General features: G+C 63.4%; 1 protein-coding gene across 1 annotated transcript in view; it reads left to right on the forward strand.

The window, feature by feature from the left end:
• LOC113224880 (adhesion G protein-coupled receptor B1) overlaps positions 1-24,454 on the forward strand; it is a 42,779-nt gene extending 18,325 nt beyond the window's left edge. The window contains exons 4-16 of the mRNA XM_031935837.1: positions 507-609; positions 1,645-1,795; positions 2,332-2,401; positions 3,894-3,960; positions 6,212-6,297; positions 8,223-8,321; positions 12,744-12,915; positions 16,441-16,536; positions 18,838-18,877; positions 21,410-22,116; positions 22,885-22,920; positions 23,073-23,180; positions 23,666-24,454. Coding sequence (XP_031791697.1) covers positions 507-609; positions 1,645-1,795; positions 2,332-2,401; positions 3,894-3,960; positions 6,212-6,297; positions 8,223-8,321; positions 12,744-12,915; positions 16,441-16,536; positions 18,838-18,877; positions 21,410-22,116; positions 22,885-22,920; positions 23,073-23,180; positions 23,666-23,863 — 1,933 coding nt within the window. The 3' untranslated portion in view covers positions 23,864-24,454. The remainder of the gene's footprint in view (positions 1-506; positions 610-1,644; positions 1,796-2,331; positions 2,402-3,893; positions 3,961-6,211; positions 6,298-8,222; positions 8,322-12,743; positions 12,916-16,440; positions 16,537-18,837; positions 18,878-21,409; positions 22,117-22,884; positions 22,921-23,072; positions 23,181-23,665) is intronic.
• Positions 24,455-25,171: the final 717 nt, after the last annotated feature.

Below are 25,171 nucleotides of genomic sequence, written 5' to 3' on the forward strand. Positions count from 1 at the left end.
TGATGGTGGTGGTTGTGTTGGTAATGGTGATAGTGGTAATGATTGTGATGGTGATGGTGATGCTTGTTGATAATGGTGATAGTGGTAATGATTGTGTGATAATGGTGGTGTGATGGTGATGGCGGTGATGGTGGTGGTGATGTGGTGGTAATGGTAGTGATTGTGTGATGGTGATTATGGTGATGGTGGTGATAGTGTGGTGGTGGTCGTAGTGATTATGTGATGATGGCGATGGTGGTGATGGTGTGATGGTTGTGATGGTGGTAATGATTGTGATGGTGGTGATAGTGGTGATGATGGTGATGGTTGTGTTGGTGATGATGGTAATTGTGTGGTGATGGTGGTGATGGTGTAATGGTGATGATGATGGTGATGGTGGTGGTGCTGTTGGTGACAATGCCTGCAGGAAATGGGGTGGGGCCCTGGTCTTGGTGCCACAGGACCACAGCTCCTGTGCAGATGGGGTTCTGTTGGGTGCTGACCTTGGGCCCCCACACTCTCCACAGATACATCCGCTCGGAGCGTTCTGTCATCCTCATCAACTTCTGCCTGTCCATCATCTCCTCCAATGCCCTCATCCTCATCGGGCAGACCCAGACCCGCAACAAGGTAGGCAGCCTTGCATCCTGTCATGCACCTCCCAGCATCCTCAGGCAGTGAGGATGAACCCCAGGAGGGGCCTGGGCCGTGGGATTCCTGGGAAACTCAGGCAGGTGGGTGTGGGAGCAGGAGGAGGCTGCCCCAGCTACAGGGAGTTCTGCACCTTCCGCTGTGGCTGCAGGAGCCTGTCAGGGGCTGGTCAGCCGGCTGGAAGGGCAGCTTGTGTCCCGGCCTCTCTGCTGGACTTGCCCTTCAGGATGAGCCTGCTTCAGCCCTGCCCAGCCCGCTGTGGGCAGTGGACTCGGCCTCAGCTCAAGCTGCCTCAGGGCTGGGGAGTGGCACCCAAGAAGAGTGGTACTGTGGTGACAGAGGCTCCCATGGTCCACCCTCTCACCCCCACCCTCACCAGCCTTGAAGCTGGCATCTCATGGTGGGCCCCTGCCTGCCCTCCCCAGACCTGCCATCCCTGGTTCCTACCCTGTGGTCTCCACACCCCATCCCACTAAATGTGGCATGTACAGCCTTTTGCTGGGGGCCTCTGCTTCCTCACGGGGCCACACTGACAATGTAGGAGAGAAAATAAAGCAAGAGGCCCGCAGGGAGACGGAGAAGGCCTGGGCACAGGGCCTGCCGTGTGCTGTGGCAGAAGCTCAGGGCCGCAGCGTGGGTGAGGTTGCCTGCCACTTGCTCTGTGTCCTCAGGGTGTGACATGCCCTCCCTGGGCCTTGGGCTTATTACCTCCTGAATGCATGGGCAGGCACCTGGACTTTAAAAGGCCCCTGCTTAGCATTTGGTGTGGCTATGAATGGTGCTGAGGAAGGCGGAGAGGGGGGGTCTGTTTGTCCCAAGGGGGCTTAGACGGTCAACAACCCATCTCAGGGCAGGGACCAGGTGATCTCTGGATTGCCTTCTGCCTGGGGACCTGGTCGGGTCCCAGCGAGGGTGCTGGGTGCTGGGCCTCCAGCTGCAGACCGGCACTCAGTGGGGGCAGGTGTGGGGCCGGGGAGCACCTGCCCAGCCTGCCCCGCCCTCGGCCCCACGCAGGTGGTGTGCACGCTGGTGGCTGCCTTCCTGCACTTCTTCTTCCTGTCCTCCTTCTGCTGGGTGCTCACCGAGGCCTGGCAGTCCTACATGGCCGTGACGGGCCACCTCCGGAACCGCCTCATCCGCAAGCGCTTCCTCTGCCTGGGCTGGGGTGAGCCGCGGCCTCCCCGACCCTCCTGGGCAGATGTTCTTCCTCCTGGCCCCGACTGCTTGTTCTGCCCTGGCAGCCCCTCCTCTCCCCATGCCGTGTGGACCCCTGGGGCCTCAGTTGCTGCTTGGGTGGGCTTCTCCCTCTTCTCCCTCTGGGCCCTCGTTCCTCCATGGAGTCGCCAGGTAAAGCACAGGACACCCAGTTCCCTTTCATGTCTAGATAACGGAAACATTTCTAGCACGATTATGTCCGGTGCACTGTTTGGGACTTACATATACAAAAAGATGATTCCTGATTTCTCTGCGAGTCAGCTGTGCTGGGCACACTGTGTGTTCTCTGCTCATTGGACCGCCCCGTGCCCAGCTCCACAGGCCCTTGCCTTGTTCATCTCCTGCCCCATCTCTTGCTCAGCCCCATCCTCTGTTGGGGGCTTCAAAAGCACCTGCCTGGCCCCCGCCCTCCAAGGCAGGGCTGGGAGGAGGTGGAGGCTGGCTGGGGACTTGGGTGGGGCCAACGCCCTTTCTCTGCTCCTTCAGGGCTCCCTGCACTGGTTGTGGCCATTTCCGTGGGATTCACCAAGGCCAAAGGGTACAGCACCATGAACTAGTGAGTCGGGGCATTGGGGATGTGGTGGATGGCTACATGGCCCCCAGAGTTTTCCGCCGCCCTGGAGGGTGAGGGCTGGCCATGCCCTCCCCCTGTGTGACCCTGACCATCTCACAGAGGCTCAGGGAGGGTGGGGCCCCAGGGGCTGGAGGCTGAGCCCCCTGGGCAGCCCCTCACTGTTGGTCAGCCAGCTTCTCCCTGGCAGCAAGCGGTGGGCAGTGGTATTGAAAGAAAGCAGGCTCGCAGGGCCCGCCTCGGTCAGTTGGTCCATTAGCCACTCTGAGCCTCAGTTTCCCCATCTGCTCGGTGGGGAGGCCACCTCTGCATGGTGCTGATGAGAGGGAGGGCTCTTTGAGACACAAGCGCTCTGGGCATAGTGGGCACACCCCTACAGCAGGCCTGTGGCAGGCAGGGCAGGGGTCGGAGGCTTATGTCACAGATGACATCACTGAGACCCTGAAGGGTCAGCTCGACCAGGTCCTTGGGGCCTTAAATGGCAGGCCAGGAAGCTTGCTGTCATCCTAGAGGCAGTGTGGTTCCCAGGGTGGGGAGGGAGGGTCTGGGGCTCAGGATGGGCAGAAGAACTGGGGTGGGGAAGGGGAACCGAGGCTTGGAGGGAGGGCCTGGCTGCAGGGAGGGGAGCAGGGGGAAGCGAGAGGCAGGAGGAAGTGACCGATGCTGGCTGAGTGGGAGGACTGGAGCAGGCCTGGCTCACTCTGGAGCCCCTGGGAACAGGATGTGGCACCCCCTGGAGCACTGCCCTGAGTGGCCATAGGGAGTGGACATAGCTGAGGGCCCAGGGGGTGAGTGCTGAGAGGGAAATCCAAACACTGTCTCCAGAGATGAGACAAGCAACCACCTGGCCTGCTGGAGCCAGGGATGGATCAGGAGGGGATGGGGACATTGAAGTGGGGTTCTGAAGGATGAAGAGGAGTTTGTTTGACAGATGACATGGGGTAGGCTGCTCAGGGCCGAGGGAACGGTCCTTACTGGGTTTCAGATTTCCATGGGCACCACAGGTGGTGTCCAGAGATCTGGGGAGTGTGGGGCTACTGACTGGGTGGGTGGTGGGGAGGATGCAGACCAGATGTGTGAGCGTAGGACCAGGTGTTGAGGCCACGGGGCCTGAGCCTTGTGGGCCAGGGACCCAGCCCCGGCATTCGAGCATCACGTCAGGAAGGAGGTTCTGCCAGAGACCCTAAGAGAAGAGCTGGGAAGGGTCCAGGCCTGGAGAAGGAGGGACCGTCAGGTGACCTTTGCTCTGTCAGCCTGGTGCCCCTGCTGTGTGGCTCTAAGCAGATGGGTCCCCCGCTCTGATACTGTCCCCATCTGTAAAATGGGAGTGACGGTGACTGCCTGGGGGTCCTGAGGATAAGTGCTAGTTTTCTTCTGCCACTTCCCAGCTCACCTCCCCTACTCCTGAGAGGCCGGCAGCGCCCCTCTGCACGCCCCTCTGCACGTGGGCGGTGCTGATGGCCTGTCTCCTCCCCAGCTGCTGGCTCTCCCTGGAGGGAGGACTACTCTATGCCTTCGTGGGACCGGCCGCTGCCGTTGTGCTGGTACTGACCCGCCTGGACCCCACTGCCTGCAACCCTGCCCAGGCCCCCCACCTGCCTCCTGGGCCTCGGTGCTCTCTCCTGCCCCAGGCTGTGCACCTGCTGTCCCTTCAGGACGGCCCTCATCACCAGGGGGTGGGGGTGCCCACAGCCCCACTCTGACCTGCCCTCAGCGTGCGGTGTGGGGGCTGGGCCAGGGTAGTGACCCTTCACACCTGTGAGTCTCAGCTTGCCTGATTATTGGGCGCCAGCTGTGTACCTGCCAGGAGATCCCTGCGGGTGTGGTGAGTGGCGTGGGAGGAAGCCGGGGACAGACAGATGATGCAAGCAGCGGGGAGCTGCAGGCTAGACCTGGGTCGTGGGTGTCTGGCCCCAAGCGCCAGATGTGAGGCTGGTGACCAGGGCTGCTTGCCCCTTTGGGGGCCCCAGTGAGGACCTTCCCTGTGTGGGTCCTTGGACTTTCCTTCCCACTCTCCTCCCACGTTTGTGTGGACGAAGGCAAGACTGTGGCAGGTGGCATGCAGGGTCACTGTCCCGGGGTCACAGATGAGCTGCAGCAGACTGGGGGACCTGCCTGGGGTCACTGGCCTCTACTGGGTCCAGCTCGGAGCCTGCTTAGCCAGTCCCTGTCCCTCTACTCTGGCGGAGCACCAGGGTTCACACCCAGCATCACCTCCCCTCCCCTCCCCCCAGGAGAGGCCATCCGTATCCAGTAATTCCTGCCATCATGAGCGGTGTCTCTGCAGGGCCACACCCCCTTCTAGTGGAGACTCAGGCACAGGCTGGGCCCAGCAGAGAAACGTGCATGGGGGGTGAGGGGGTGCTAGCCCTGTAGGGGCAGTCGGGGAGCCTAGTGGGGGTTGGAGGGGCAGTGGGGCGCCATCCCTGGGCAGCCCCAGACCCCTCCTCACAGTCCTGGCTGTGGAATCCCACCTTCTTTATTCCTTCCTCCAGGTGGGAGGCAGGAGAGGAGTGGGGTACTTGTCAGCACCTCTAGAGCTGGCCTCAGTGCCAGCTGGGCAGTGCCCCAGGCACCTGGGGATGGAGTTTGTGGGAAAGGGGACAGAGACAGGAGCCCTACCCCTGTACACCCCTCCTCAGGATACGTCAGGAAGGCAGTCTAACTCGGGGCTGTGGGACCTGAGCCCCAGCAGCCCCTCCTGTCCTTGGGACCACGTGGTGCAGGCCCGGCAGAGCCTGCTGCAGGCAGTGGCCCGTCACTGGTGCCTATCCTCTCTTCTCTGCTCCGGCCACATCAGAAAACTAGGCTGCCCAGGAAAGAGGCCACCGCCCATCAGGCTGGCCAAGGCTGTGATGTGGGTGTCTGGGAACTGTATCCTTTGTGGAAAGCAGGCCGGGTGTGTGGTCGTGAGCCCTGAGCTGGAGGGCTGCACCGTCTACCACCCTGCTCTTCTGGACGTGAAATGCCTAGTCCAGGGGCCCATGGGGTCCTGGGGTCTCCCAGCCTCCAGATTCTGGAACCTGGGCCTGAGGAAGTCAGGCCTTGCCCCTCGGGGTCCTGGCAACATCTTTCTGCAGAGTGGGGATGCAGGAGGAGGGTCTCAGGGAGCCTCTGGCAGTTGGGGAGCAGAGAATATGGCCCTGACTCCTCCTTCCCCTTAGCAGAGGAGGCCAGGAGACACGGGGAGACCCCCAGAGGCTCAGGGCCATTGGCTTCCCCGGGGTGCTCTGGGAACAGCTCTTGTCTTGAGTGGTAGCCTGGACAGTGGCAGGCATGGGAGACTTACATTAGAGCCCAAGAAGAGCCTCCCTGGGTGCAGGCGCCCAGCCAGGACCCTTACGGGGTGGGCAGTTAGTTTGACGGGAATAGGAGAGGGAGATCAGGAAGGAAGTCTAGAGAGAGGAGGTGGCCTGCCCAGAGCAGAGAGCCAGGAAGCGTGTGGCCCCAGGGAGAGCCAGGATTGGTGTCCCTTAGGCAGGTTTCAGCTGCAGGCTGGCAAGGGCCTCTGGATCCTGTGGGTGCGGAACTCCCTGGTGGAAGGGATGCAAGGAGCACAGCAGAGGTGCTGACAGTGCGGGTGACACACAGAGAGGGTCCTGCATGGTTGGCAGCTGGGCTGGAGGTCACCTGACGTCACATCAGGCACTGGGGTTCCTGTGATGGAGGCACGGGAGGTGACCCTGAGTGTGGTAGGGGGTCATGGTCAGCATAGCCAGCATCAGTCCAACCAATGTTGGCCCTGAGCCTACGGCGGCCCCCACCCCCACACTCTCACCCCTCTCTACCCGGCAGGTGAACATGGTCATTGGGATCCTGGTGTTCAACAAGCTCGTGTCCAAAGACGGCATCACGGACAAGAAGCTGAAGGAGCGGGCAGGGTAGGACCAGGGCCACACGGCTCCTTGCCTGCCCGGAGTGCCAGATCCAGAGCCCACCCAGCCCCGGGCTCCCAGGGGATGGAGGATGCTCCATGCCCAGTCCGAGACTGCAGGTCCAGGGACCCCGGAGCGGGTGGGGAAACGGAGGCACTGAGTACAGAGGCCCCTTAGGCTCAGCCAGCCCCTCTCACCGTGCCACGGTTTCTCCATCTGACCTGGGCGGGGTGGACCCCATAAAGTCCTCAGAAGCGGTGAAACTGATTGTGCAGGGATACCCCACCTCTGGCCGGCTCACAGGGTGGCACCCCCGATGCTGGGTGCTGGGGGTCCCTGGCCTCCCACTCCCCCACCACAAGGCTTGCTCCATGGCCAGGGGGAGGATGTCGCCTGTCCATGCAGGGACTCCCTGCATCATGAGGAGGACGGTGCAGGGGACAGGTGGAGCTAATGCTCCTCCCTCCGGGGAACCCAAGCCCAGGGAGTGCTCTCAGCACAGTAGCTGACAGGGCCCGGGAGCAGGGTGGAGGCGCTTGGGATGTGTGGCTGCGCCCACCTTTCAGGGACAAGGTCCTGGGCACAGAGGGGAAGCTGTGGGGTGTGGGGAGCTGACTAGGGCGGACGAGCCCCTCTTTGTCCTCCCGCCCCCCCGGCCCCCTGCCCCTCACCTCTGCCTGCTTCTCTGTGTCATCCAACCCTGGCTGGTGTCTGCGTGGGCCCCTCCCCTCCGTGCCAGTCTTGCTTGGATGCTCGGTCTCTCTCGTCTCTCTCTCTGTTCCTGTCTCTGTCTCTTCCTGGCTCCTCCTGCTGTCCCCAGTGAACAGAAGCTTCGGGAAGCCTTCCTTCCCCGTGGGTGCCTGTGGGTTCTGGTCCTGGTTAGGAACCAGCCGAGCTGGCCTCCGATGCTGAGTGTGTGGAGTGGCCCCGGGGTCCGTCGCTCTGGGTAGGAGTCCCAGTGCTTTGTCTCCTGGCCTGGGAAATGGAGGCTGGAACAGGTTTCTCTAAGGCTTTGCCCCACCTGCCCCTGTAACACCCTGTCCCACACTGCTCCCAAGACAGCGGTCACACTCAGAAGAGGTCCCCAGGGCTACACATCCGGGGTCTGAGCATGGCAGACTGCCTGCCGTTACCTGATCGTAAAAGCAGCAGTGATCTCGGGTGCTCATCCAGTGTGGATGTTTTGTTTGCTTCTTAGAATAACCATGGTGGCAGATTCTGTGGTTATATTCCCATCTTACAGCTGAGTAAATGGAGGTTTAGGGAGGGTGAGTGACTGGTGGAGCTGAGCTTCCAGCCCAGGTGGGCACACACTAGAGCCAAGCCCAGGCGGCCTGCACTCTGCCCACCTCGCCCTGTGTGTGCAACAGGGGCCAGCTGCGTTAGGTGCACACATCCTGGGAGCACACCCAGACTCGCCTGCGTGGCCGTGTCGGATTTGCTGCCCACGTAGACAGGGATGGAGGTTAGGGTGGAGGGGTGCCCAGTACACTAGTCTATGTGTGCACGCACGTCCACACGCATGGGTGCACACGCGTGGGCATACACATGCCAGGAGGACCTGCACGAGGTCCCTGCCCAGGTCAGCTCCTTCGCAGACACACGGGAAGGGGAGAGGAAGGTGCAATGGCCTCCTTTTGGGAATTTTGCCACTTTCTGCAGACGGAGTCAGGGTCCACCCTCAGCTGAGCACAGGAGTGCTGTGCTGCCTCCCCCAGCGCCCGCCACGTGCAGCCCACAGCCCTGCCCACCACAGCGCCCACACCCAAGGCCTGAGTTTGTGAAGTGGCCGAGAGCCCCCAGGACCGTCCCTGTCGGAGCCCAGGCTGGACTCCTGAGTGGCTGGTTTTGCACTTTGGCCCCGCCCCTTCCACCTGGGTTCTGAGAGCAGAGCGCTTGCTTTTGTTTCAGCCTTTTAATTTCACTTGCAGTCAGCCGCCCCCGCACCCCCTCGGGTGCACCCTCAAGTGTGCCGAGTGTGGAGTCCTCTCTGCCGCCGATGCCACCTCCGACGCCACCAGTAACGCCATGTTAGTGCCTCTGCTGCCACCGCCCTCCTAGGCTCACCCTTGGGGCTCTGCGCGCTCTGAGTCACCTTCTGTTTGTTTTATGTTTATCTTTCGTTTCTTCCTTTTCTGCCGTCCACTCTGGGTTTCTAGGCCACTCCTGTCCCCCGACCCACTGCCCCCAGCTCCTCCTTCCGTCCTCCCCATAGGCCTGCTCTAGGCCTGGCAGCACAAGGCACCGCGGGTGCAGGGCATGGGGCCCGGCCTGGGCACGGGTGGAGTGCAGCTGTGGGCCGGGCTGCGGTTGGGAAGGAGCAGTCAGTCCTGTCCCTCCAGGGCCCGAGTGTGCCAAGCTGCAAGCTGTGGTTTGTTGGTTCTGGAGTTGAACCCCCACCCCCACCCCTGGTGCTGCTGGCATGGAGCCCAGGATGGCTGATGCTTGGGCAGGGGTCTGCGCCCGACAGCCCCGCAGCTCTGTGGTGGGGCGAGGAGACTGACCCTGGCTTGCCTAATGGGAAGCCTCCCTCTCTGTGAGTGCACGTGAGCATGCATGTGAGAGCATGGCCAGGTGTGTGTGCACGCATATGAGCGTGCATGCGTGCCAGTGGCTGTGTGCGCGCCTATGCAAGAGCGTCACCAGGTGTGTGCGTGTGTATGAGAGCATATGAGTGTACATGAGTGTGCGTTCGTGTGGGAGAGCATGACCAGGTGTGTGTGTGCGCGTCCATGTGAGAGCACTTGCTTTCGTTTCAGGCTTTTAATTTCGCTTGTAGCCTACTGCCCCAGTGCCCCCTTGGGCGTGCCCTCAGGTGTACTGAGTGTGGAGTTCTCTGCTGCTGATGCTACCTCTGGGGCCACAAGTGTGCAAGTGTGTGTACAGGTGTGAGAATATGCCTGGATATGTGCAAGCGTCATCTATGTGTGAGTGCAACCTGGTGTGTGTACATGTGAGCGCGCATCTATGTGTGCGTACGTGTGAGTGTGCATCTGTGTGTGTGAGTGCAGCCCAGTGTATGTGTGAGCGTGCATCTGTGTGTGTACCTGTGAGCAGGCATCTGTGTGTGAGTGCAGCCCAGTGTGTGTATGTGTGAGCGTGCATCTGTGTGAGCGCAACCGGTGTGTGCACGTATGAGCAAGTATCTATGTGTGCGTAAGTGTGAGCGTGCATCTGTGTGTGTACCTGTGAGCGTGCGTCTGTGTGTGAGTGCAACCCAGTGTGTGTACGTGTGAGTGTGCATGGTGTGTGAGTGCAACCTGGTATTTTGTGTGAGTATGTGTGTATATGAGTGTGTATATAATCGGGCATGTGTGTGTGTGCGTGTGTGCGTGTGGGTCTGCATGTGAGTATTGTGTATGTGGGAGTGTGTTTATAGGTGAGTGTGAATGCGTGTGTGTGTGCACGCGCATGTGTGCCTGAGAGCAAGAAGCAACCGGGGCCAAGGGAACAGGGAAGGAAGTGCTCAGAGTCAGTGGCTCCTCTGCTGACTTGGGCAGCCTTGGGGCTGTGTGTAGGGCAGGGCGGTATGGGCTCAGGTGGGTGGGGCCGGCTGGCCTAGAGTGTCTGGGCTTTCCAGCCTGAGGGGTCATCTTGTCCCCTCAACCCAAAATGAGCCTTCACGGCCGTACCCCCAGGCGCATAGCCCTGTACCCTCCTGCTTTGCTCCCTGAGCCAGGCACTAGGGGCCCAGGGTTTTAGGAGCGATGGGAGAAGGAGCTCTGGGCCCTGGTGCTGTGCAGATGCGAGTCGGGGTGAGGCTAGCCTGGGTGGGAGGAGTAAGCTTGGAGTTGGGTCCACACTGGCCTGCCAGGCCCTGGGAAGTTCCGGTTCTTTGGGGCTCGTTTGCGCTTTCTTTGTCTCAACACCAGGGATGGGGCAGAGGCTGTGAGATCCGCCCCATCTCATTCCATCAGGGAGAAGTGGAGGCCATGTGGATGTTCCCTTTAAAGTCACTCAAGGCCTCTCCCCACACCCCGGGCCCCTGCCTCTCCAGACGGGAGCAGGTGCGGTGCAGCTGGGCACTCCTGGCCTCCCCTTCAGTGGCTCCCGGGCATTTCTGCTTCCTTCCCACCGCTCTCTGCAGAAATGTTTCCAAGCTACAGAGGCCGAGCTGCGGTGTGGGAGTAATTTACGGGGCCCCAGGCCCCAGGCCACCTGCCAACGGCAGCAGATCAGGCTGTAAATGTCAGGCCTGGAGACCCAGCCCCCTGTTGGGCAGCAGCAGGGGTGACTGATAGCAGGCAAAGAAGTCTCCATGGGGAGTGAGACCCTGCACCTCCTCTCAGAACTTGGGTGCAGAGAGGAGTCCAGGGTCCTGGCTCAAAGATACCAGCTTTGGAAGGGAGAAGAGAGATTCTCCAGCTTATAGCCATGGGAAAACCAAGGCCCCAGCCGAGGGGTCCTCCTGTGTCAGTGAGTCATTCCTTGGCTCTGTGAATATTGATGGAGGGCCTCCTCGTCACAGGCTCTGTGCCAGGTGCAGGGACACAGCAGTGAGTGACAGCGGGGCCGGGGCCCTGTCTGCTGCTGCAGCCGGGAGGGAGCGGCACCGTCATGGGCAAGGGAGGCCTCTCCGGCCGCCTAAGTTCCCAGGCAAGGAGTGCGGGGGGAGCAGGGGCAGGCTCTCCAGGGCCAGGGGAAGGACGAAGGAGGTTGGGGGCCTCTAGCAGACTCCAAAGCTGTGCAGGGAAGAGGGAGTCCCATGAGGCTGTTAGAGCCCATCCTATGCCCAAGAGCAGGAGGGGCAGGTGCGTGGCCAGGGCCACTGTACCCTGAGACCTGGGAGGCACTGGCTGTGCAAGACCAGGCCCTCTGTCCTGGTGCTGCTCCGGGCTCTGGGCCTGCACGTGTCCTAGCCATAGATTTGTGGTAACACCTGAGGCCGGGGCCAGACAGATCACCACCACATAGCATCATTGAAGAAAAGCAGGCCCAGGCCTGGGGTAGAGGGCTGGGCGGAGGAGGGGAGGAAGAGAGTCCAGGAGGCGGCATGGGGGGCTGGGCCTGCTGGGAGGTCCCGAGAGATGGGGACACATATCCCTTGGGGGCTGGGCCCTGCACAGACATCCCGCACTAGGGGTGGGAGCAGCACTGGTGGCCAAGCCACGCTGGAGAGGGCTGAGGAGCAGAGCATGCGGTTTTGGGGGCCCTTGGCAGACTCCAGGTCATTCCAGCATCTCTCCTGCCAACCCTCATGTGCCAGCTCCTGCCTGGCATTCTGACCCAGAATGGGTCCCCTATTCCCTCTTCAGTCCTCCTGTCCCAGCTCCCCCTGCCTGCAGGGCAATCCTGTGCAGGAGGGGAGGAGGGAAGCTGGTGCCAGCACCATTCCTGGTGGTGATGACAGTCCTGCAGGCTGTGGGCCCCCTACGGGCAGGCACAGGGCCACCTCCTGAGCACTCGCCGCGGCCGGGGTCCTGCTGGCCTCTGTCGGTGTCCCACAGCCCTGGGAAGCAGCTTGGTGTCCCCACTGTGAGGAGGAGAGCATAGGCTCAGAGGCCACCACAGAACCCAGTGGGTGGATGTGGGGAGGGGCCCAGGTCTTCACTGCTCCCAGCGAGGCTGGGCTGCAGGGGCAGGGGCGAGGGCTGGTGTGGGGCTCCTGGAGGACTCCCTGGGAGAGGGGGTGGCACTGAGGGGCAGAGGCAGCAGGACAGGTCTACAGACAGGTGGCCGCTGGGGCTCAGGAGACATGGGCGGAGCTGGCCCACGAAGAGGAGGAGGCGCCTGTCCGTCTGTCTGTTGTCGCCTGTCTCTGTCTCTCCTCTGCTCCTCCCCTGCTGGCTTTGTCCGTCTGTCTGTCCTCTATCTCATTCCCTCCAAGCTTCTCTCTCCCTCCAGGTCTCTGAGTTCTGGGCTCCACCCTCCCTCCCCACCATGGCCATCTTGCTCTGCCCTTCAGGGCCTGGACCCCTCACCTGGGGCCTGTGGGCTGTCTGAGGGTCCTGGACCAGGGGATCCTACTTGGCCTACCCCACACCAGACAGCCCACCCCCTCCAGCCTGTCTCCCCTCCCCTGTCACCTCCTAGACTGTCAGGAACCTGGATCTTCCCCAGGGAGCCCTTCCCCCCCGCCCAGCTTCCCAGGACCTCCCTCCTGAGTGCCTGGGTCCCGTCAGAGACCTCGGGCTCGGGGAGGGGGTGCTGGGACCTCAGTGTTGATGGTGGGCTCCTCCCCAGCCTGGGGGATGGGCTCGAGAGGGAAGGGGCAGAGCGTGGGACAGGACTCGGGGAGCCCTGGGGAGGAGAGAGGTGCAGACGCAGCCTGGGCGGTGGAGGACCCCTAGGGAGACTCACCCCAGAGAAGATGTGCTGCTTGACCCAGGCCCCCAGAGAGAGACGGGGCCTTAGGGCTGGGTCCCCACCAAGGCCTGGAGATGCAGGGTTCAGGGCAGGGTGTCCCTGGGGGCAGGGGCTGGGGCGGCAGCGCTGACGCCCTCCATCCCCAGGGCCTCCCTGTGGAGCTCCTGCGTGGTGCTGCCGCTGCTGGCGCTGACCTGGATGTCGGCCGTGCTCGCCGTCACCGACCGCCGCTCCGCCCTCTTCCAGATCCTCTTCGCCGTCTTCGACTCGCTGGAGGGCTTCGTCATCGTCATGGTGCACTGTATCCTCCGTAGAGAGGTAGGTGGGACAGCCGATGTCGGGCCGGGTTCCTGTAGGGTCCCGGGGCTGCTGGGTGGCCTCCTCCTTCCCCGAGGACTTTGGCAGGGAGATTGTGGGTAGGCGCAGCATCCGTGGCCCTGACGCATCTGCAGGCCTCGGTGGTCCACAGAGCGGGGCCTGCAGGTGAGTGTGTCCCCCTGACTCCCTGGGAGCGGCCCAGGCAGTACAGCACCTTCCCAAAGATGCCCTGCACCTGGCTTAGGGGTGTGGGGGACATGGGGCCCCCATCCTCAAGGGGCCTCATCCTCAAGCGGCCTACAAGAGCAAGGAAGCCAGCAGCAGAAGTAGACAGCTTCCAGGGCAATAGAGACTCCTGCTTCTGGCATTTTCTGGATCTTTCCAGAAGGTGTCACTAGAAGGTTTTCACCAAACTGCATCCCAGCTACCACCTGGTGGCCACAACTGGGATGCTCTTGCGGAGGCTGGAATGTGGGAAAGCTGCATGTCGACCTCAGTGGACGAGGACACCTGCTTCCAGATCAGCACCAGGAGGGCGGAAGGCCCCGGAGCGGGGTGGCCACCTCCCTCTTCCTGGGTCCCCCTGAAGAGACGGCAGAGGGTTGAAAAGTACGCAGGTTCCCAAGGATGAAGAATACGGGAGAAGCCGACAGCAGGGGAGCTGGCAGGTGGAGAAGCAGGATGAGAAATGCAGCCCCAGCTGACTGGAGACAGCTCAGGCCTCGGCCAGCTGTAGGGAGCCAGACAGAGGGTGGCAGGAGTGGGGCCCGCCCCCTCCCCAGGATCTCTGGCTGCCACAGGAACACCAGGCGTGGGTGCCCTGGTTTTCCAGGCCTTAGGTGGCGATTTCCATCCCAGCCTGGAAGGGCAGGGCTGCCCTGCTTGGCCTCCACGGCCTGAGCCTCACTGTCTGGGCAGAGTGAATAGAGGGGCTCTGGCCTGGCCCAGCCGGCACAGCTGAAGATGGGGGTGCCACCTGGAAACAAGTGGGGAAGTGGACACGCTGAGCCTGGGTCACGGGCCAGCTCTGGCCTCCCGGACCCAAACCTCTGCGGGGAAGTATGAACACCCCCTCTCGAGGCAATCTGACTTCGAGGAAAGACAGGAGGAAGAGCCGGAGTTCTGATGTGTGGCAGTGAAACGGCTCCCATACCAGCCAGCCACCAGCTGGGCAGTGCTCCACACTTACCTCCCAGCAGCTCCTGATGAGGACGGCAGAGCTCCTGTTAGAGCTGCAACCCACCCAGACAAGCAGGAAAACAGCGTGGGGACAGAGGCAGCCCAGGAAGGAGAAACCCCACTGACCCCTCCTTATCCTCACCTGGGAGAAGTCGCCCGCCCTGGTGAGCAACACATGGGCCGGGCCCTGGCCCCAGCAGTGAACTCATGTTAGTGAATCTCACGACAGCTCCTAAAGCAGGTGCCATCTGCTCCGTTCCACAGGCAGGACAGCTCCAGGGAGCTCATCACGGGAGCTTGTCACCGTGGCTGGGATTTGAGGCCAGGCAGTTCTTCTCTACAGCCGCACTCCTGGCCCTCAGTGCCTGGCTTCTGTGAAACAAGAACAGTAGCCTATGAAAAAGGAACAAAAAGAGCCTTGTGGAAATTAAAAACAGAGAGCAGCTCAAAACTCAGTAGGAGGAAAATGGAGGCAAAATGTTTCACAAAATAGAAAGGATGGAAATTGGAGAGATTTCTCAAGCAACTGGGCGAATCCCCAAGGACCAACTGACCGGTGACAGGAGCTGCAAAGGAGACAGTGGAGAGGAGGAGCTCCAGGCAGGCAGAGCCCAGGACCACCTGGAGCAGAGAGCTGGCGCTGGGGGTCTCAGATGTGCGAGAAGCCTCATGGTTGTCACATGGGGATGGAGAAGGAGGGGACCCAGCATGCACCCATGGTGGGTGGGGACAGAGGACACCAGGACACCCGAAGCCCCCAGTGAGCTCCCAGCCCCTGCGTGTGGGCTCCATGCTGCAGGGCCTTCAAGTCCTGCCCAGAGAGGCCTTCCGCCTGGGCCTGGTAGCAAGGGGCCTCAAGCCCTACCCAGGTCCTCAGCCTCAGGGGTGGTGGCCAGGGCTGCAGGGTGCGCTGAGGAGGCTGGGCCAGGTGGAGGCCATGCCAGGCAGCCCAGCCAGCCCTGTGGCCTGGGACACTCCTGCAGATGGGCAAGTCGGTCCCTCGTCTGCCAATGAAGCCAGGGCCTCCTGGGCTAAGGCTGGCTCGGGCGTTCCCGGAGAGGGTACCGGAGGGACTTGGGGAGCCCCAGCTCCTCTGCTCACCCACAAAGAACACTTCCCTACCTGCCTGTGGGACCGGGCACACGGTAGGTGCCCAGTAGGCATTTGCAGGGCAGGTTCGTGAGGGAGAGGATGGCAGGAAGGCACACCTGCCATGGCAGCCTGGAGTCCTTAGCTGGTGTCCAAGGATCGGAGGCCAGCGAGACCCTGGCTTCCAGGCCTGGCCCTGCCTCTGACCAGCTGTGAGGCCACGGACAATTCTCTCGCCCGCTCTGGGCCTCGGTTCCCATCTGCCTGATGAGAGGGGTGGGCTGGGTGTCCTCAGCCCCCCAGCAGCATGAAGCAGAGCACTGGGTGAGGGAACGGGGCCACAGGTCCATGGTTGAGTGGGTAGGTAGGTGGGTGCCTGGAAGCCAGGAGCCCCAGCTTGCCCTCTTTCTGCTTCTGCCAACTTCTGTTTGGATGCCTCCTCCAGGAAGCCCTCTGTGCTTTCATGCCCCCTGCCCCCAGGATTCCCTTTACACACTGTTACCGTTGGATGGAGTGTCAGTGTGCTGCCCAGAGCAGCCAGCAGGAGGTGGCTGCTGGCCCCAGGGGAGGGACAATTGACATTCCTAGATGATGTCTTTAGCTCCTTGGGAGCTCCCTGTCCATAAGCTCGGTGCTGGCCGCTGGGTAGGTCTTCCTCTGTAGCCCCTCCCACAGAGCCTGCTGCCGTCAGCACCACTGTCCGCCCGGAGAGTGGGTGGCCGTGAAGGGTGAAATCCCCCTTGACAGGGTGTGCCGTTCCCAGTGGGGTGGCTGTGGGGAAGAGCCAGGCTCACGGTCCCTGGCACAGCACCCCACGCCCCCAGCGGACACTCCCAGGGTACTGAGGGCCAGGCTTTCCACTGGCTCAGAGAAGGCAACGACGTTGAGGCTGCTGGAGATGCAGGCCGGGCCCAGGGACACCTTTGGCCGCCGCAGGTCATCACAGGTTCTCTCAGGCGGACTCTGGCCCGAGGGCCTGCAGCAGCTCTCGGTGGCTGGGAGCTCGGTAGAGAGAATCTCAGACAGGAGAGGGGTAGGCTCTTCCCCTCCTGGGGTCTCGTTTCCCCCTCTCCACCCAGGTCATGACCCTGCAGACCAGAGGTGGCCCTGTGAGGAGGCCTCCCGCTGGGGGGCCCTGCCCTTCCCTGAGACGCCCGCCTCCCCCACCCCCCACCCCAGAGATGCCGCTCACCTGATCTGGCGCTGGTGCAGGGTAGGGGCGTGGCTGCCACTGAGGTGCTCGTCTCTCCCTCCCAGGTCCAGGACGCTGTGAAATGCCGTGTGGTTGACCGGCAGGAGGAGGGCAACGGGGACTCGGGAGGCTCCTTCCAGAACGGCCACGCGCAGCTCATGGTAGGACTCGGGGCCCGGGGACTCAGGCTGCCCCACCCACCTTGTACCCCCGCCGGGTGCCTCCAGGCCCTCACCATGCCCCAAGCTCCCCTGGGCCCCAGCGGCCCTGCTGAGAGGAGCTCTGAACCCAGCATGCAGTTGGGAAAACAGGCTCGCCAAGTGGAACCCCTGGTCCGGGGTTTCCAGCTGGGAAGGGCTGAGCTGATGAGTTTGGAGGTCTCAGCGGAGGCTGCGTCCACCCCACCCTCACCCCCGCTGCAGCAGTGCCGGTCTGGCTGGACACCGCCCTCTGAGCATCCCAGCCCTCATCTCAAGGTCCCCATCCTCACGCCTCCCAAGGCCACCCTCATCGCCCTCCATCCCCACCCAGGAGTGTCCTGCTCAGCTGCCACCTAGAAGTCCAGCCTAGCCTGCCCATCCGCTGCCCCTGGCTGCCCCGCATATTCCCACCTGCTGCCTCCGTGGTGCTCCCTGGGTGCTGCCCTGGCCTCAGCGCCTGCAGGGGTGGTGACCCTCCCTTGTGGCCCCTGGCCATCCTGCCTTCACCCTCTATGGGCTCTCTGCCCTCCCCCTGCCCATCCTGGTGTCCTCAGCCCTGTGTTCTGCACCCCCTGCCCCTGCCCGCGCCTGTGCCTGTGGCCTGCCCTCTTTACAGCACAGCGTTCCCAGGACACGCACAGGCCCTGGGAGGGCGGCCCGAGTGGCGGCTCCTACATACGGGCCCCCAGCAGCCCCCCATGGAGCCTCAGCTCTTCACGCCTGGACCTCAGCATCTTCTTCCTGCAGCCCTGTGCCCCCGGGGGCAGCCGGGCCATGGTGGGCTCCTAGTCACCGAGTCTGCTCCCACCCACACCTGTCACTAGACCTCCTGCCTCAGCACCCGGGGGCTGTCGCACGGGGTGGAGCCAGGCCCCCTTCTCCACCCTCCAGGCCTCAGAACAACATCCACGCCCTGGCCTGGTCCTAAGCAGAACCTGCAGCTGTGCTGGTCTTGCTCCTGCCCCTGTGGCCTTCATACAAGCTTCCACCCCAGGGGTTGCCTACCCTGCACACTCCCATGGGTCCCCTCCTCCAGGGAGTCCTCCTTGACTCTTGCCCCGTCGGGCCACCTGTTGGGCTTAGGCCACACCCCAGGTGAACTCTGCACGGCTGGCACGCGGGAGGTGCTCCATGGGTCCCGGGGTGCCTGGCCACCTCATGGTGGCCGTGAAGCTCACAGGCAGGGCCTGTCCTGGACAGATGGCATGTCCAGCCCCGGGGGAGGGTGAGGTCCCTCGGTGAGACGGCCACCTCGGCTCTCATGTGACGTCCAGGCAGGCCCCTCACGGCTCCATGCCACAGTGTCTCCGTCGGCCAGGGCGCAGGTGTCCGCCAGTGGCTAGCTTGTCACTTTGGGACACAGCTTCCCCCCCCACAGTGTTCCTCCTGGCCTGACCTCTGATCCCACGGGGAAGATTTTATTGTCTCCAGCCAACCCAACCCCTGCGTTTGCAGGGAAAAACCCTCCAGGTTTTCAGTGAAGGGCAGGCCCGTCCCCTGGAGCCCCAGGGCCCCTGGAGAAGGACAGCCCCAGGCCTGGGCAGGTCCTGAGCTCCCTGAGGGTGGGCCTGGGCCGCCCACTGCTGCTTCCCCAGCTGCCTGTCAGCCTGGTGTGGCTGCCTGAGGTGGTGGGTGCTGGCCTTGGCCCTGAATTGCATGTTTAACCCCCCTCCACCGCCTCTCTCCAGCCCGTGGGTAGGGCCCCCTTGGAGGGATGTGGGGGACCAAGGGGGAGAGTTCTGGTGCTGCAGGCCCAGGGCCATTCGTGAGGACTGGGGGGGGAGACGAGACCGGAGGAGGCAGGAGGTCCTCAGCTCCCCAGATACCTTGCAGAGAGCACACGGGTGCCATACAAACAGGCTCACACACACGTGCGTGCACGCGCACAACCTCAGAAACACACAGAGCCGCATACAGAAATATACACACACGTACATGCACCACTCAGACGCATTCTCACATTTACAAACACGTGAATCCACCCGTAAACACGGGGACACAAATTCACCACTTATACACAGACAGATCCATAAGCACGCATGCACACTCACACTCACGCATCCATCCAGAGACGCAAACGCCCGCCACACGGGCAAGTGCATAGGGAGGCGCGGTTGCCCACGTGGGCACTGGGCTGTGGACGTGGATGGGGGTTCCTCGGGGCAGCCGAAGCACCGTGGCCCTCCTGAGCGATCTGTGCACGCGTGCACGCACCGCCGCTCCCAGAGGCGCTCACCCTGCCCTGCCATCTCTGTCCTACAGACCGACTTCGAGAAGGACGTGGATCTGGCCTGTAGATCAGGTGAGCGCCCGACAGGTGAGAGGACAGTGCCAGCCCGACCCCTGCACGGCCCCACTCCATGCCTCCGCCTGTGCATCACCCATCCCTGTCCACCCCTCCCGCCCCCACCCACACCCAGCCACACCATCAGGCCCACCCGGACCCAGGGAACCTGCCCTGGGGGCCCAGCCAAGGCAGCAACCTTGGCCACCTTGCTTCCTAACCCCACCCACGCCCCAAGGCCGAAGGAGGGTCCATGGGGCATGATCAGAAGCTTCCAGAACACTGCCCTGGCATTCCTGCTGAGTAGGTGCCCGTGCAGCCCCTGGCTGCCTCTCCTGCCCACCTGGCATCTCCTCTTCCTCTGTCGTGGCTCCAGCTTGGAGCACAGCCCCACCCTAGTGCCCCTCTGCCCACCCACCTCCTGCCTGCCCGCCTTTAGCACCTGTGTTCTGTGCCACCTTCATTTCCTCATTGCCAGTCCCAGCAGGGGGAGAAGTGAGTGGGACTTTCAGGCTAGGGGGACAATGGGGAGCAGGAGGAAGGCAGGCAGAAGGACCCACCATGGAGCCCTTGGCCGGTGCTAAGCTTCCTGGAACCAAGTGCAAAAAGGGAATGACTGCCCAATAAAGGAAGCTCTGCCACCCGTCCCCAAGCGTCAGACTGGGAGGGTCTGTTTCTGTCCCCACCACTGTTCTGTGAACCAGGTCCTGAGGCAGTGACAGGCGGTGGCTTTCTGGGCTGTGGAGAGGCCAATGGACCATGCACCCTCTGGTCGTTTAGATATTTGAGGAGCACATTCTCTAAAGACAGCCCTGGCAGAGGAGCTGGGACAGCCCCAGGTGGGGAGTGTGTGCTGGTACCAGTTGGGCCCCAGGAGGGCTTCCTGGAGGAGGTGACATCAGGGCTGGGCTGAATGGGAGCTGGACAAAAAGTACCTTCTGCCCCCTTGGGGTCTCCTGTGATCCAGTCCCACAGCCTCTCCGAGGGTGGCCCCAGGACTTGGAGCCTCAGGTGACTGGTGTGTGGGGGCCTCTCTGGGCCCCTGATTCCCTCATTCGTGCGCTGTCTGCGGTGCCTTCTGGATCGCATGCAGCTAGTGGATGCACCATGAGCAACTGGTGCTGAGTGTCTGGGAGCTTCCTCAAAGGGGGGGGGTGGGCGGGGTGCCAGCGAGGGGCCTGGGCCTGGGGGGAGCTTGGCTTTTATTCCGCCCTGAGCTGGACAGATGCGAGGGAGGCATCCAGATCCCTCACATGCCAGGTGCTCATTCTGCCTTATGGGAAGCAAAGCGTGAGGTGTGGGGGGGGCTGGGAGCCCCAGGGTCTGTGCGGGGTGGGGCGGCCTTGGGGACGTGTGTCCTGAGAGTGCTGCGGCTGTCCGGGTGGGGCATGTGGGTCTGACGGGGAGGATGGCGGGTCGCTCTGGGGGGGGGAGGGTGGGGGCAGGGCTGAAGATGGGCACAGGGCGTTGCTGTCCAGAGGGTGGAGGAGAGGACGGGGCCAGGAGCATGGCCTGCCCAGCTCTGAGGGGGAGAGGGCCTGTGTTTGGGAGAGTGAGTGACCCCTGGCGAGGCCGCTCAGGGGGCATCGGTGACCCTGGGGCCTGTGTGCCTAGCAAGGTGGCTGAAGGGATCAGCTGGTGAACATAGGCATCCGGGGCCGGCTTGGTGTGTGGGTAACCATCTGACAGCCTGCACAGGGCAGGACACGGGGCAGGCCAGGCTTCCCAGGAAGGGTCCCAGGGTCTGGATCTTTGGAGACTGGGGCTTGGAGAAAGGAGGGGTGTGGAGGGTGGGCACCCCTCTGGCAGGGGCAGGCGGCTGGGTGAGGGTCCGCTTGCGGCTCTCTGCCGACCAGGAGCGGCTGGATCCATTGGCAGGAGGTCAGGGGCAAACTGGAGCCCCACTCAGAGGTCAGGGCGGCTGGGGCCCTTGCAGCTGACCAGAGACAGGATCGAGAGGTGTCTGCGTATGGGGACTTTTCTCCAGGGACTGGGAGGCCCTCAGGGCAGAGTGGGGAGGCTTGCAGGCCCCAGGGGCAGTGATGCAGGAAGGGCTGTGACAGAGGGCCAGGGCCTCACGGCTGCACTCAGTACCACTGGGCTCCCCCACACCGCCCCCCAACCACAGCAGGGCCAGGGCCATGGGCGTTGGGAGCCCTGGGGGGTCGGCTGGGCTCTGCCACAAGAACAGGCCGTTCCGCCTGTGTGCCTGTGCTTCCGGGAGTTGAGGCCGCCCTCGCCCGCTCTTCTCAGCGCTGGGGAGGGCAGTGTGTGGGTGACAGCCATTTGTCGTCTTGGGGCTGGCGGAGAGGGACACCCTGTGTAGCAGCCTCCTCTGAGGACACAGGAACCCTAGGGGCTGTAGCACCAGGCTTGGGTAGGGTGGTACCTGCAGTCGGCCCTCAGATCGGGACCCAGCAGGACCTGGCCGGGGTCTCCCAGGAGGTGGCGGCCTCACAGGGCAGACTGGGCCCCTTTCCTGCTGGGGACCGTCCTACACCGTCCTCACCCCCACACCTGTCCCCGCTGTCTCCCCCGCGGCCCCTGCAGTGCTGAACAAGGACATCGCAGCCTGCCGTACAGCCACCATCACGGGCACGCTAAAGCGGCCGTCTCTGCCCGAGGAGGAGAAGCTGAAGCTGGCCCATGCCAAGGGGCCGCCCACCAATTTCAACAGCCTGCCGGCCAACGTGTCCAAGCTGCACCTGCACGGCTCACCCCGCTATCCCGGCGGGCCCCTGCCCGACTTCCCCAACCACTCACTAACCCTCAAGAGGGACAAGGCACCCAAGTCCTCCTTCGTCGGTGACGGGGACATCTTCAAGAAGCTGGACTCGGAGCTGAGCCGGGCCCAGGAGAAGGCTCTGGACACGAGCTACGTGATCCTACCCACGGCCACGGCCACACTGCGGCCCAAGCCCAAGGAGGAGCCCAAGTACAGCATCCACATCGACCAGATGCCACAGACCCGCCTCATCCACCTGAGCACGGCACCCGACGCCAGCCTCCCTGCCCGCAGCCCGCCCTCCCGCCAGCCCCCCAGTGGCGGGCCCCCTGAGGCACCCCCCGCCCAGCCCCCACCGCCCCCACCCCCACCTCCCCCACCTCCCCAGCAGCCCCTGCCCCCACCGCCCAGTCTGGAGCCGGCACCCCCCAGCCTGGGGGAGCCCGGGGAGCCTGCGGCCCATCCGGGACCCAGCACGGGGCCCAGCACCAAGAACGAGAATGTCGCCACCTTGTCTGTGAGCTCCCTGGAGGTGAGGGGGGCAGGGGTGGGCTGCACCCCAGCCAGCGATGGCAGGGCTGCAGCAGCTGGGTCACCCCTGCTGGGTGGGACCCCCACACCGTCAGCGGGGCGGGCTGTGTTGGGACCCAGGCGTGCTGGCTCTGCCTCCCAGCTGCACCCCCCACCCCTGGCCCTGCTGGGTGTGCTGAGTACGTCTGCCATGCGGTCCCTACCCTAGGCTTGGCAGCATGGTCTCACCCCGTTTCAAAGGGGCTCAGGGACCCACAGTCTATACCCACGAAGTAGGACCTGCACCTTGCACAGTCGCTAGTCCAGCCCGTGGGGCAGCCTGGCGGCATGTACCTGCCTAGGTCAGCCTGGAGCCTGCAGCTGACCTGGCCTCAGTCGGCCTGCAGGATGTGGTTTTTGGGGGAGCCTGTCCCCACCACCTGGCTCCTGGCCTCTGGTGATGCTGCCCTGTGTCCCTGAGTTCTCTGTCGGGGGACCCAGCCATGTGGCCCCAAGTTCAGGTCTCCTTGATCCTGGGGAGTGAGTCGTGGGCAGGTGAGCTGAACACCCCAGCCCAGCCCTGGGGCTGCTCCCTGGCACCCAGCGCATAGCTGGAGGAGCTGCCTCCGTGCGTCCCCAGGCATGTCCCCTGGGTCTGGCCTGGTCCCTGAAGGCAGGGATGAGATGAGCGAGTCCCTGATGCCCTCAGTCTCAGGCAGGGAGAGGCGTGGACTTGTCAGGAGATTTTAGGGACCCTTGGTGAATGTTCACGAACCCCTTCTCCCTGCAGCGGCGGAAGTCGCGGTATGCAGAACTGGACTTTGAGGTGAGTCCTGGTGTCCGCCTCCCCCAGACACTTAGGGCCAGATGTGCTCTGAGCTCCCACACGGCCAGGCAGCTCCCTGGGAGCCAGGGGACGGGCAGGGCGGGCAGGGTGGGCTCCTGGGCCAGGACTCACTGCCCAGACCCCACCTGCAGAAGATCATGCACACCCGGAAGCGGCACCAAGACATGTTCCAGGACCTGAACCGGAAGCTGCAGCACGCGGTGGAAAAGGACAAGGAGGTGCTGGGCCCGGACAGCAAGGTCTGAAGGGCAGGGCGGGGCGGGGTGGGGAGAGCCCTTAGGTCAGGCCTCGTCTCCCTTCTTCCTTGGCTTTGCCCACTTCATCCACTCATTCATTCATTCATTTGCCTGTCCCTGAGGGCCGGCCTGACCCTGCCATGCCAGACTCTGGAGGCCATGGCCATGCTGGGAGCTGAGCGGTCACGAGCCCGCTCCTGGGGCCAGGGGTCTGGATTAGGGTGGAGCCAATCCAGCGCAGGGCCCCCATAGCCTGACCCGACTGTGGGGTTCGCAACCTCTGCCAAGGCTGGGGAGAGGATCTGCGCCTGCTGCTGCCCAGCTCTGTTCTGGGCTCTTGTCCTGAAAGCCTCATCCTGTCCCCTGTCCTTGTCCCCCACCTCCCGTCCCTTCCTCACTGATTCGTGTCTGCCTCCTCCCCCTGCTCCTCGGGCTCATGGCTCTCCCTCCGGGCCCCACCCCTCCTGCACTACCGGGCCACCCAGCAGCCAGAAAAGCAGCAGACGCCCAACAAGAGGCCCTGGGAGAGCCTCCGGAAAGCCCACGGGACGCCCACGTGGGTGAAGAAGGAGCTGGAGCCGCTGCAGCCGTCGCCGCTGGAGCTTCGCAGCGTGGAGTGGGAGAGGTCGGGCGCCACGATCCCGCTGGTGGGCCAGGACATCATCGACCTCCAGACCGAGGTCTGAGCGGGTGGGCGGCGGCCACGCACTGGGCCATGGAGGAGGGATGCTGCTCCGCCCGCTCCTGCCGCAGACGGGCACAGACACGCTCGCGGGCGGCGGGCCAGGCCCGCGCCCCGGCCTCAGGGCGCTCAGACGGCGGCCAGGCACAGGGCCCGCAGTGCTGGGACCAGAGCCAGATGCAGGACAGGAGGCGGCCCGGCCAGCGGGCACAAGGCACCAGAGGCTGAAGGTGCCTCAGACTCTGCCCTCCTCGGGCCGAGGCCCGGCGGGCAGATGGGCAGACGGCTGTGGACCGTGGACAGGCCCAGTGCGGCCAGCGTCCTAGGGTGCCCACCTGAGCTCCTGCTGCGGAGGACCAGCCTGCTTGGCCCGGCCGGCCTGGCACCGTTTTTTAAACCCCCCCATCCCTTGGGAAGCAGCCAGCCCCCCACACCTTCCAGGGCCCTGGGCCCCTCCTAGACCCAGGTGGAGAGCACAGCCCTCCGACCCTCACGGCCCCCAGGGGCAGGACTGAGCCCCCTCCAGGAAGAAGCAGGGGGGAATCTATTTTTTCTCTCCTTTTCTTTTCTTCAATAAAAAGAATTAAAAACCCATGTTCTCTCTGTGTGGTCTCCCTCTGCGTGGCCCGGTGCCCTGGGCCAGCTCTGGCTGCCGGGGTGAAGTCCTCTGCCTGGCCTTGGTGTCCCCTCATCCCTGGGCCAGGAGGACTGGGGAGGCCAGGTGGGCCCTGCAGCTCCTGCCTCGCCCTGCGCCTGGACGTCTGGGCCTTGGGCTCCCAGGCCAGCGGCCGTGTGGCTCCCAAGGCGTCTGCTCTCCCTGGGGCTCTGGGAACATTCAGGGAGCCCCAAGTGCTGGTGCCCTTGGCTCCCTCCTGACCCTTCTCAGCACATGAGCTTCACACAGCTCTGAGGCCCCTCAGTGGGGACACATGCGACTCCCCTTGTTCCTTGAGTCATTTTCAGGAGGGACAGCATGAACACACCGATTCTTTAAAATAGTCTGACACAGTGGAAATGCATGGGGGGCAGGGACTCCAAGGGAGGGAGGCAGCCTCCCTCTCAGTGCTCCCACCTCCTTCCCGCCCACCTGGGGCCCTGCCCTGCTCTGCTCCTGCCTCTGCCCTGGGGCAGGCACAGTTCTGGGTCCCCTCTTCATTGCTGGGGCACTTCCTGTCCCCAGGCCTGGGTCCTGCCTGCCCAGGGGGGCATGGGGAGCACATGTGAACACTCCTAGGCCCTCCTGCACCGGCCCAAACGGAGGCCCCGCCTTTCCTGCACCCTCCTCCCACCCCAGGAGCTTTGAGATGCACGT

This window comes from Piliocolobus tephrosceles, chromosome 7 (assembly GCF_002776525.5).
Source record: "Piliocolobus tephrosceles isolate RC106 chromosome 7, ASM277652v3, whole genome shotgun sequence".
In the NCBI taxonomy this organism is placed as follows: domain Eukaryota; kingdom Metazoa; phylum Chordata; class Mammalia; order Primates; family Cercopithecidae; genus Piliocolobus; species Piliocolobus tephrosceles.